Here is a 12622-nt window from a genome sequence, read left to right as displayed (position 1 = left end):
TCACTAGTGCCCATCGAGATCATGCAATTCCAAACCCTCATGGCATCTGAGCCAGTGGTTGGTACCATATTGTATAGGTTATGAGGGGTACAAGATATCTTGTAATGTAATGAAGGAAAAAGAAGGGTAATGATAATGCAGAAGGGAGAGGTTAAACTACCAGCCCATGAGTTAGGTCCTGAACTAGCGCAAAATCAGAGTTGGCTTGGCATCATATTGGGTAGCATGCTGTAAGACGGGCAATCACTAATAAGGGGAGCCTGCAGAGGAGAGGAAGAGGGGACAAATGCAGGCCCCGGGAGGGGAAAAATCTAGGTGACCTTACATGGCATCTCCTAAGATAAGGAGAGTCAAGGGGGATATAATGTAGTCAAGGGGGCATAAGGTAGTCAAGGGGATAATAATGTTTCATCAAAGTCAGCTGGTCCACCCATGGTTTCCACAAAATTTCATATTTCTTAACCCTGTCTAGTGAGACAGCTTCAACCTTAGCGCGTATCCTGGTAATTTTGTTTTTAGTTTCTTTAATATTAAGATGAGAAGTTTTACCGGCCTTTGCAACCCCCATTTCTTTAATTTCTTATGGGAGTTTTATTCTGTAACTGTAGGTCATAAAACAATGATACAATCATAAAAAAACATGGCAACAAGTAAACAAATGAAATGGTCCCTGTTCTTAATACTGTGAATTGTCCGCCTTAGCATTAATGACAGCGTGCAGTCTTTTGTAATAGTTGTCCCCAGTTTCTTTTAGGTGGTATAGCTGCCAATTCGTCTTGCCAAAATGCCTCCAGATCATGAAAAGTCTTTGGTTGTCTTGCATGAACCGCACATTTGAGATCTCCCTAAAGGAACTTGATAATGATAAGGTCAGGAAACTGTGATGGCCACTCTAAAACCTTCATCTTTTTCTGCTGTAACCACTGGAGGGTCTACTTTGCCTTGTGCTTAGGGTTATTGTCGTCCAAGAGCATCCCATGCGCAGCTCTCGTGCAGAAGAATGAAAATTGTCTGCCAGTATTTTCTGATAACATGTTGCATTCATCTTGCCACCAATTTTCCCAAGATTTCCTGTGCCTTTAGAACTTACACACCCCCAACCTCATTTAAAGTCCCAGGGCATACTCGTGTTTTTCAGGTGTCCCAATACTTTTGGCAATGTAGTGTATTTGAGGGATGGAAGAGCAGCGCTTTAATGTGATGAGGAGACACGAAGGGTCCTGAAGAGATAAGGGAGATAAACTACCATCCACCCAACCATCCCATGAGTTGGGTCCTGATCTAATGTGAAATCCGATGTGTCTGGTGTCATATTGGGTAGCATCCTGTAAGACCGCCAATCACTAATAAGACGAGCCCGCAGGTGAGAGGAGCTAGAAAAGAGGAGAGATGCTGCAAATGCAGTAAAGAAAAAGAGGAAAAGAAGGGAGGAGAAAATAGGTAAAGAGGAGAGGAAGAAAGGACCCAGGGGGTGTCCCATTCATCTTGGCTAAATGCCTCCAGGTGATGCAGTCTTTGGATGTCTTGCATGAACCGCATATTTGGGATCTCCCCAGAGGAGCTTGATTATATTAAGGTCACGACTCACGAGACTGTGATGGCCACTCCAGAACCTTCACATTTTTCTTCTTTAACCACTGAAGTTCTACTTTGCCTTGTGCTTAGGGTCATTGTCATTCTGCAAAGTCCCAGAGTGTCACATGTGCAGCTTTCACGCAGAAGAATGCAAATTGTATGTCTGTATTTTCTGAAAACCTTCTGCATTAATCTTGCCACCAGTTTTCACAAGATTGTCTGTGCCTCTTGAGCATACACACCCCCAAAACATCACCACCATGCTTCACAATGAGGATAGTGTTCTTGTCACTATACGTAGGCCTTGTTGACCTCTCTCCAAACATAGCGCTTATGATTGTGAATATAAAGCTCTATTTAGGTGTCATCACTCCAGATTACAGTGTGCCAGAAGCTGTGAGGCGTGCCAAGGTGCTGTTGGGCATATTGTAACCGGGCTTTGTTTTTTTTTTATTTTTTTGCATTGGTGCAGTAAAGGCTTCTTTCTGGAAACTCAACCATGCAGCTCATTTTTATTTAAGTGTCGTCATATTGTGCTCGTTAAAACAAACACGCAGTTTTTTTTTTGTTTTTTTCAGAGCAGCCTGTGTTTCTATGGAGGTTACCTATGGGGTTTTCTTTGTATTCTGAACAATTCTTCTGGCAGTTGTGGCTGCAATATTTCTTGGTCAACCGGATCTTTGCTTGGTATCAAGAGATCCCTGAATTTTCCACTTCTTAATAAATGACTGAACAGTACTTATTGGCATATTCAAGGCTTTGGTTATCTTTTTATTTAATTCAGACATAGAGCAAAAACAATAGCAGAGATTATGTGAACCATGTTGAGGGTGTCTCCTCACAACCCTTGTTTAGGGGGGAGAAATCCCTTGTATATTCCTTTGGGGTCTAGAAAGAAAGACCTCTGTTTTCCTACTTATTGGAGTGTCTGATCATCATTATTATTCATAAAGGCCTGGTACTGGGGTGTCGTCTTGTAGTGAAACCAGCATGCCCAGGTCTTGGAGAATTTCTTTGGTGTATCTTTTGCTATGTTTATAAGCTCCTCCTATTCAGCGGGCTGAGTTGGCTAGGTGGAGAGCCGATGGATGTGGTAAGTAGCCCTAGGTAGGATGTGGGCTTGTGTCTTACCGTGCCCCGGACGGCGGTCTCCGATTCCCGCGGCTTCCAGCCACGACTAGCGTGAAGGCTTCAGACCCGCGAGTAGGCCGCAATGGTGGAAATGCCGAGATGTGACAAATGAAGGTACCGGTCGAATCCCCTTGGTGTGGATGGTCTTGTGGAGGTGCTGTTTTGTCCGAAAAGTGTCTGTGCTGAGGATGGATGTGGATTTCTTGCCGACAAGTAGGAGCTCCCTTCAGGTGCGTCCAGTGTGGCTGACGTCCAGACACGCCCCCCTGGCTATCTTTTTATATCCTTTTCCATCTTTATAAAGGTCCATTACCTTGTTACGCAGGTCTTTTGACAGTTAGTTTTTGCTCCCCTTTGCTCAGTATCTTGCCTGCTCAGTGCATCCATAGGAGAGCTAACAAACTCATTGACTATTTATATACAGACACCAATTGCAATTTTAAAAGCCATGCTAGCCTGCATGCGTCACCTTGTGTGTCTGTACCAAGGCCAAACATTCCAGGAAATTAAAACTTTTTTCTGTTATCATTTTAATTTAAAAAGCAGCCAAAAAACTAAGTGATAACTAAGTGATAATGAATGGCTTGATATGATCACTTCCCTTAAATAAAAGACAGGTTTTTTGGCATGATCTGTCATATTTTCAATATCAATGCCAAATTGTTACCATTTCTGCCAGGGTAAGCAAATGTTCAAGAACAAAACTATATATATATATATATATATATATATATATATATATATATATATATATATATATATACAGTATCTCACAAAAGTGAGTACACCCCTCACATTTTTGTAAATATTTTATTACATCTTTTCATGTGACAACACTGAAGAAATGACACTTTGCTACAATGTAAAGTAGTGAGTGTACAGCTTGTATAACAGTGTAAATTTGCTGTCCCCTCAAAATAACTCAACACACAGCCATTAATGTCTAAAACCACTGGCAACAAAAGTGAGCACACCCCTAAGAGAAAATGTCCAAATTGGGCCCAAAGTGTCAATATTTTGTGTGGCCACCATTATTTTCCAGCACTGCCTTAACCCTCCTGGGCATGGAGTTCACCAGAGCTGCACAGGTTGCCACTGGAGTCCTCTTCCACACCTCCATGACGACATCACGGAGGCGGTGGATGTTAAAGACCTTGTGTTTAGATCTGGAAACATGCTTGGCCAGTCCATCACCTTTACGCTCAGCTTCTTTGGCAAGGCAGTGGTCGTCTTGGAGGTGTGTTTGGGATTGTTATCATGTTGGAATACTGCCCTGTGGCCCAGTCTCTGAAGGGAGGGGATCATGCTCTGCTTCAGTATGTCACAGTACATGTTGGCATTCATGGTTCCCCCAATGAACTGTAGCGCCCCAGTGTCAGCAGCACTCATGCAGCCCCAGACCATGACACTCCCACCACCATGCTTGACTGTAGGCAAGACACACTTGTCTTTGTACTCCTCACCTGGTTGCCGCCACACACACTTGAGACCATCTGAACCAATTAAGTTTATCTTGGTCTCATCAGACCACAGGACATGGTTCCAGTAATCCATGTCCTTAGTCTGCTTGTCTTCAGCAAACTGTTTGGGGGCTTTCTTGCGCATCATCTTAAGAAGAGGCTTCCTTCTGGGATGACAGCCATGCAGACCGCTTTGATGCAGTGTGCGGCGTATGGTCTGAGCACTGACAGGCTGACCCTCACCCCCTCAACCTCTACAGCAATGCTGGCAGCACTCATACGTCTATTTCCCAAAGACAACCTCTGGATATGACGCTGAGCACGTTCACTCAACTTCTTTGGTCGACCATGGCGAGGCCTATTCTGAGTGGAACCTGTCCTGGTAAACGGCTGTATGGTCTTGGCCACTGTGCTGCAGCCCAGTTTTAGGGTCTTGGCAATCTTTTTATAGCCTAGGCTATCTTTATGTAGAGCAACAATTCTTTTTTTCAGATCCTCAGAGAGTGCTTTGCCATGAGGTGCCATGTTGAACTTCCAGTGACCAGTATGAGGGAGTGGGAGCCATAACACCAAATTTAACACACCTGCTCCCTATTTACACCTGAGACCTTGTAACACTAACGAGTCACGTGACACCGGGGAGGGAAAATGGCTGTTTGGGCCCAATTTGGACCTTTTCACTTAGGGGTATACTCACTATTGTTGCTAGCGGTTTAGACATTAATTGCTGTGTGTTGTTATTTTGAGGGGACAGCAAATTTACACTTTTATACAAGCTGTACACTCACTACTTTACATTGTAGCAAAGTGTCATTTCTTCAGTGTTGTCACATGAAAAGATAGAATAAAATATTTACAAAAATATGAGGGATGTACTCACTTTTGTGAGATACTGTACACTGCTCAAAAAAATTAAAGGAACAGTTTTAAAACACATCAGATCTCAGAGCATGGGGGCCATTCAATGGCATAAATTCCATCATCCTCCAGGAACTGGCTTCATACTCTCGCCACATGAGGCTGGGCATTGTCATGCACCAGCAGGAACCCAGGGCCCACAGCACTAGCGTAGGGTCTGACAATGGGTCCAAGGATTTTATCCCTATACCTGCTGGCAGTCAGGGTGCCATTGTCTAGCCTGTAGAGCTCTGTGTGCCCCTCAATGGATATAGAGACAATCAGTGACGCACTACCAAACCAGTCATGCTGAACGATGTTATAGGCAGCATAACATTCTTCATGGCTTCTCCAGACCCTTTCACGTCTGTCACATGTGCTCAGGGTGAACCTGATCTCATCTGTGAAAAGCACAGGGTGCCAGTAGCGGACCTGCCAATTCTGGTGTTCAATGGCAAACTCAAATCAAGCTCCACCATGTCAGGCAGGGAGCACAGGGCCCAGTGGAGGATGTCAGGCCCTCTGGCCACCCTCATGAAGTCTCTTTCTGATTGTTTGGTCAGAGACATTTACACCAGTGGCCTTCTGGAGGTCATTTTGTAGGGCTCTGGCAGTGCTCATCCTATTCCTTCACAAAGGAGCAGATACCAGTCCTGCTGATGGCTAAGGTTAAGGACCTTCTAAATCCCTGTCCAGCTCTCCTAGAGTAACTGTCTGTCTCCTGGAATCTCTTGAGACTGTGCTGGGAGACACAGCAAACCTTCTGGCAATGACACGTATTGATGTGCCATCCTGGAGAAGTTGAACTGCCTGTGCAACCTCTATAGAGTCCAGGTATGTCCTCATGCTACCAGTAGTGACACTAACCCTAGCCAAATGCACAACTAGTGAAAAACAGTCAGAAAAGATGTGTTGGTAAAAAAATGTACATGGCTCCACCTGTAAAATCATTCCTGTTTTGGAGGTTGTCACATTGTTGCCCATCTAGTGCATCTATTGTTAATTTCATTAACACCAAAGCTGCTGAAACTGATTAACAATCCCCTCTGCTACTTAACGGAACAGACCAATATCCCAGGAGTTTAATTGACTTGATGCTATACTCTGATTAAAAATTGTTCCTTTAATTTTTTTGAGCAGTGTTTACAAAGCAGATTGTTTATTAGATTAAATCTAGCTATAGACACAAGGTAATTGATGAAGTATATATAAGCCAAGTCACTTAAAATCTCATACAGTATATTGTATTATTTTCTGGAATATGCATTTTTGCCTCTGCAATTTAATTTCTTGTTTATAGAACCCTTTATTTTCATATAGTAATTTTTTTATTCTTTATTTTTAATTTTTTTATTCAATAATTAATGTTTTTCGTAAGCTAACACATAAGTGTAAATGGATTTTACCCCTGATGGTCTGATATACAACTTTTTGGTGGCATGGGTTATTGCACTTTGTATGTTTCCATTATATAAATAATTCAAGTATAATCTAAACTCGAATAAATTGAGATTTTGTTTTCTAAAGCACTGTGTATCATGACCAGTTGTCATTTTTTTCTCCATAAAATAATTTTTTTGACCCTTCTGCAATGCTTTGTGACATCTTAGTGCGGTTGATTTCCTGCAGCTTCTTAGATCCACTTCCTGTTTATGTCCCCTCACCCCAACACTGACTGCACATTATTGCTCGGGACTTCTGGATAGTGACCATGGTGGACAATGCTTGTACAATGTGTGTCTTGTAGCTGCTTGTAGTCTCCACCATGTCACAGGGTGTGATGGAGGGACAATGCAGAATACATTTGAAAAACATTTGTTGTTGTATGGACAAGCAAAGATCTTCCTGGAGGGAACATACTGCATAATGAGATCTTTTAATTTAAAAGGATTGAAAACCTTTGAAATTACATTAATGGGGAATTGAAGAGACTTTACAGATTAGTTTAGGTCTACTTTAAACATAACAACATTTTTCAAAAAAAAAAAAAACATAATAACCACAAGTCATTTTTAATCAAGTTTATTGTGAAGAAAATAAGTTATGATTCTGTCATTTTAGTAAAAATGATGGAGACGTCTGAAGGACCCAATTCTGGGGCTTGTGGCTCCCCAGTCAGTGTATCTCCTGTACTCTGCAGGTCTCAGGTAATACTGACGTCCTTTGTAGTTGGGCTCCTCGTAGAACATCCAGTAGCCATCATGGACATGGGCAGAGTGGATGTCATGGTAGTGGAATCTCTCATTGACATGAGGACAATCCTCAGTGAACTCCATCATCTGACCTCTGAAGTCTTCCTTCTCGTAGATCCTGATTCTGAAGGAACCTTGGTGCTGTTAAAATAAAGTAAACCATAATAACACAAAAAGGAGTGGTAACAACAAATGGCAATAGTAATACAGGTAACACTAATCCAATCATTTTTAGCAGAGTTTTGAATTGAGGAGGGAGGAATTCAGTGCAATTTGACAACTTCATGGCTGTCCTTGAACCCAACACAAACATCTCCTTCCATCTGTGGTCCTATTGTGATAGCTAAAGTTCCATAGAACAAAGCTCCACAGAATATTTTCCAAAGAACACTATCCATGTATTCCAAAATAAAATTCATTGGGTTGTCACCACCATAGTCCATAGTTTCCATAAGAATAAAACAAGAGTCCACTGTAGAGATAGGATCCAAAAAGTTCTCAAAGGAGAGTCCTCTCTGTTCAACTCAAATGTATAAGACTCTCTATTATATGTATATCCAAATAAACAAAACAAAAAACAAAATTATATTAAGTGGATGTAAACCCTCACATATACCCAGTGAAGTGAACAGCCTCAGATAATGCACAGAGATTAAACAAATCTTGCTACATGAGTTGTATTTGTACATCTGCTTTCTTCACTGTTTATAAATGAAATGTCGCGTTAGAATTTTTTCTTCCTGTTCCAGGACTGGGTGTGGAGTCTTGGCATACACTGTGTGACAGCTGATTGGAGGAAAGGTACGCACACCTCCTCCACATATGCAGAGGAAGGCAGAAACTTGCAGAGCTGTGCTGTGAATAGACCAGCTCTCTGCTAATCTATCTCTATGAAGGGCTTTGGAGAGAGATAAGTAAACACTACAGATATATGTTCCCAGTTCTAGTTTCATGAATGAGGTTTACATTCACAGGTTGTATTACCTGGGGGCTCAGACGCACAGATCGAATAGACTCATTGTAGCCCAACCAGTGCTGGAAGTCAGGATACTCTCCTCTATGGAGGAAGTACTGGTGTCCTCTGTAGTTGGGGAGCTCATACAGGATCCAGTTCCCACTTTCCACACGGATGGAGTTGCAGCGTCTGAAGAATGAGGACAGGTCAGAGCTTTCAGAGTGAGACTCGTGGGAGCGACCCTGGAAGTTCTTGTCCTCGTAGAAGATGATCTGGGGAAGAAAAGGGTAGAAATTTTATTTTGAGCCTCAAAAATAATTCAAATTCTTGTTTATACTTCTTGGATAGATTTTCCATACTCTATATGCTGTATATCTAAAAGCTGTCAGAAGGACACACACAGGCTCAGAGTTAGATAAAGCCCAACGTCAGATAATACATACTGTATATATTTTTATTTTTGAATAGGGTGGAGAAGAGTTAGACCTCTTGTATCCCAATTGGTCACCTTTCATGTGACTTTATATTTTATTTTTTGGAGCCTGGAGGAGGTGCGCTGTGAGCCGCACGTGCGGGGGAGGCACTGAGAGGAGAGACCGGAAGCCAGAAGCTGTGTGTGTAGTCAGCTTGTGCAGTGTGCAGCGCTTTGAGTGTGTGTGTGTGTGAAGGAGCTGCGGGGGGAGACGTGCGGGAGACCTCCTGGGGGGAAGCCTGTGACACCTGGGACCACCGAACGGCAGCGAAGGATGGTCAGGGGGACTGAAGGACTGGGAGTGAGCTGGTGACCCGGAACAGCAGCACGTGAGTAGGTGACCGATCAGCTGTTTGGCAGCTGGTGGGGGGAAACAGAGCGACTAGCTAGAGACTGTAGGGCGACTGACTGTGCTCTGCGCCTGCAACTGACTGCGCTCTGCGACTGCGACTGACTGCTCTGGGCGACTGACCTGGCTGTACGACTGAGTGTTGTGTGACTGTGCTCTATGACAGCGACTGACCGGGCTGTGCGACTGACCGGGCTGTTTGACTGTGAGTGTTGTTCGACTGACCGGGCTGTGTGACTGTGAGTGTTGTGCGACTGACCGGGCTGGGCGACTGACCGGGCTGTGCGACTGTGAGTGTTGTGCAACTGACCGGGTTGTGCGACTGTGAGTGTTGTGCAACTGTGAGTGTTGTGTGACTGAGAGTGTTGTGCGACTGTAAGTGTTGTGCGACTGTGAGTGTTGTGTGACTGACCGGGCGGTGCGACTGTGAGTGTTGTGCGACTGTGAGTGTTGTGCGACTGAGTGTTGTGCGACTGAGTGTGTTGTACAACTGTGAGTGTGGTGCGATCGTGAGTGTGGTGCGACTGTGAGTGTGGTGCAACTGAGTGTCAAGTGAGTGTAGCGGAGTGCCAGAGGGTGAGAATGTAGAGTTAGGAAGCCAGGAAACAGCCACACAGGATAGACTTAAATTACTGAATCCACATTAGATTAGATTAGTAGGTACAATGCCCGTCAGCTGTGGAGAGGCGACTGGGTGTACATCTTGTGATATGTATGCGTTCCTCAATCATGTGATCGAGGGCGAATACAAATACGCAAAATGTAAGCACGTTGCTTCCCTGGAAGCTCATGTCCTGAATCTAGGGAAGCAGCTGGCAACACTGAGCCGAATGTCCATACCGAAGGAGAGCCGGGATCGTACCCATCAGGCGCAGGCAGGGGCCTGCACAGAGGTGGGCGGAGTAATGGATGTGCAGGCATCAGAGCAGAGTAGAGGGGTGACAGTTAGGAGGGGTAGAAGGGGACAAGGCAAGGAGGCCGGTCCTGGGCTGGAGCACCCCAATAAATACGCCCCGTTGCGTGATGTTTGGGAAACCAGTCAGGGACCAGCATTGCTGGAGCAGAGCGACGCCCCTAGCTGCCGGGGGAAGAACTCCTCCAGTGAGGCCGGGAGAAAGGGAAAGGAAAGACAGGTTCTGGTGGTAGGGGACTCAATCATTAGAAGGACAGACAGTGCAATCTGTCACAAAGCCGTGGGTGCCGAACAGTCTGTTGTTTACCGGGCGCTCGGGTTTGGCACATCGCGGATCGGGTGGACAGATTATTGGGTGGGGCTGGGGAGGACCCAGCTGTCATGGTACACGTCGGTTCCAATGACATAGGCAGAGGAAGATGGAGAGTCCTAAACGATTTCAGGGACTTAGACGCTAAGTTGAGGAGTAAGACCTCCAAGGTAGTATTTTCAGAAATACTACCTGTACCTCGAGCCACACCAGAGAGGCAGCGGGAGATAAGGGAAGTTAACAAGTGGCTGAGGAGCTGATGTAGTAAGGAGGGATTTGGGTTCCTGGAGAACTGGGCCGACTTCTCAGTCGGCCACCGGCTCTATGGTAGGGACGGATTGCACCTAAATGGGGAGGGTGCAGCCGTACTGGGTGAGAAAATGGCCGAAAAGTTAGAGGGGCTTTTAATCTAGGTGATGGGGGAGGATACAGATGTAGAATTAGCCAGTGGAAAGCAAGATTCAGAGGGCACAAATGGGGACATTAGCGGTAGGGTGTTCATGGCTCCTAAACTCAGGGTGGGTATGGGGAAAAATCTCAAGAGCAGCCTAAAAACATCAAATGAGGATATATGTAAACGGCCAAAATTACGAGGTTTGTTTACCAATGCCAGAAGCCTGGCCAACAAGATGGGAGAGCTGGAGCTGCTGATGTTTGAGGAGGACTTAGATTTTGTGGGAATAGCTGAGACTTGGTTCGACAGCTCTCATGACTGGATGGCGACCATTCAGGGGTATTCCCTTTATCACAGAGATAGAGAAGGTAAAAAAGGGGGAGGGGTATGTCTGTATATAAAGAACAGTGTACAGGTAAATATGAGGGATGATATTAATAATGGAGCTATGGACAAGGCAGAATCCCTATGGGTAGAACTTCAAAGGGAAGGCACTATAGGGAAGGTAATATTGGGCATATGCTATAGGCCCCCCAACCTGAGGGAGGAGGGGGAGGCAGACCTCCTTTTACAGATAGGATTGGCAGCAAGGATGGGAAATGTCATTATAATGGGGGACTTTAATTATCCAGATATAGACTGGGCAGAAGGAACCGCGCATTCAGCCAAGGCTCGGTAGTTCCTAAATGTTTTGCAGGACAATTTCATGGGTCAGATGGTGAATGCACCGACAAGAAACAATGCGGTACTTGACCTACTGATTACCAACAATACGGACCTGCTCACGGATATAGAAATACGGGGCAACTTAGGAAGCAGTGACCATAGGTCAATTAGTTTCAGTATTAATCATAGTAATGGGAAACATAAGGGCAATATAAAAACACTGAATTTCAAAAGAGCCAATTTCCCAAAACTGCGCTCTCTGCTAGAAAATATCAAATGGGATAGAACCCTGGGAACAAAGAACACGGAGGAAAAATGGGAGTGCTTCAAGAGCATACTATACAAAGGGATTGACCAGTGCATTCCAAAGGGAAATAAATTTAAAAGAGCAAAACTAAACCCTGGGTGGCTAAACTCCAACTTAAAAATGCAAATTAATGCTAAAGAAAAGGCCTTCAAAAAATACAAGACTGAGGGGTCATTGGCAGCATTCAAGCATTACAAAGAGTGTTATAAGAAATGTAAAGACGAAATCAGGGTGGTTAAAATAGAACACGAGAAACATATAGCGGAAGAGAGTAAAAAGAACCCCAAAAAATTCTTGAAGTATATAAACAGTAAGAAAGCGAGGCCAGAACACATTGGCCCCATAAAAGACGACAAGGGAGATTTGGCCACAGAGGACAGGGAAAAGGCGGTAGTGTTAATTAATTTCTTCTCTTCAGTCTTCACAAAAGAATCGGGGGGCTACACGAACCCAGCTTGTAAGGCCAAACTAAACAACTCACCTCAGGAAGTACCGCCATGGCTAACAGAAGATAGACTTAGAACTAAACTAGTGAAACTTAACATAAATAAATCACCGGGACCGGATGGCTTGCACCCGAGGGTTCTTAAAGAGCTCAGCCAGGTGATTGCCAGACCAAAGGATAGTTTATAGACAGGTATGGTGCCAGCTTATTGGAAAATAGCCAACGTGGTACCAATATTTAAAAAAGGGCCGAGATATATCCCGGGTAACTATAGGCCGGTCAGCCTAACATCAGTAGTCTGCAAGATTTTGGAGGGGATGTTAAGAGACCACATACAAGACTTTAGTAAAGAAAATGGTATTATTAGTAGTAATCAGCATGGATTCATGAAAAATCGTTCTTGCCAAACCAATCTATTAACCTTCTACGATGAAGTGAGCTGCCACCTAGATAAAGGTAAGCCTGTGGATGTGGTGTATCTGGACTTTGCAAAGGCCTTTGACACCGTTCCCCACAAACGCTTACTGTTCAAACTAAGGAAGGTAGGTATGGACCA

The 12622-nt window shown here is 44.3% G+C and overlaps 2 protein-coding genes across 2 annotated transcripts in view; one reads left to right on the top strand and one right to left on the bottom strand.

Moving 5' to 3' along the window:
* LOC309550211 (uncharacterized protein) overlaps nt 1-12622 on the top strand; it is a gene marked incomplete at both ends in the record, with an annotated part of 144615 nt that overhangs the window by 115916 nt on the left and 16077 nt on the right. The window lies entirely within an intron of this gene.
* LOC309544491 (gamma-crystallin-3-like) overlaps nt 1-12622 on the bottom strand; it is a gene marked incomplete at both ends in the record, with an annotated part of 28950 nt that overhangs the window by 13342 nt on the left and 2986 nt on the right. The window contains one exon of the mRNA XM_082243398.1: nt 8240-8482. Within this exon, the coding sequence (XP_082099524.1) occupies nt 8240-8482 (243 nt within the window). The remainder of the gene's footprint in view (nt 1-8239; nt 8483-12622) is intronic.

Source organism: Pelophylax lessonae, assembly GCF_965119305.1.
Source record: "Pelophylax lessonae genome assembly, chromosome: 1".
Lineage (NCBI taxonomy): Eukaryota > Metazoa > Chordata > Amphibia > Anura > Ranidae > Pelophylax > Pelophylax lessonae.
The sequence above is the reverse complement of the archived record's forward strand: the minus strand, read 5'-3'. Positions and strand labels throughout refer to the sequence as shown.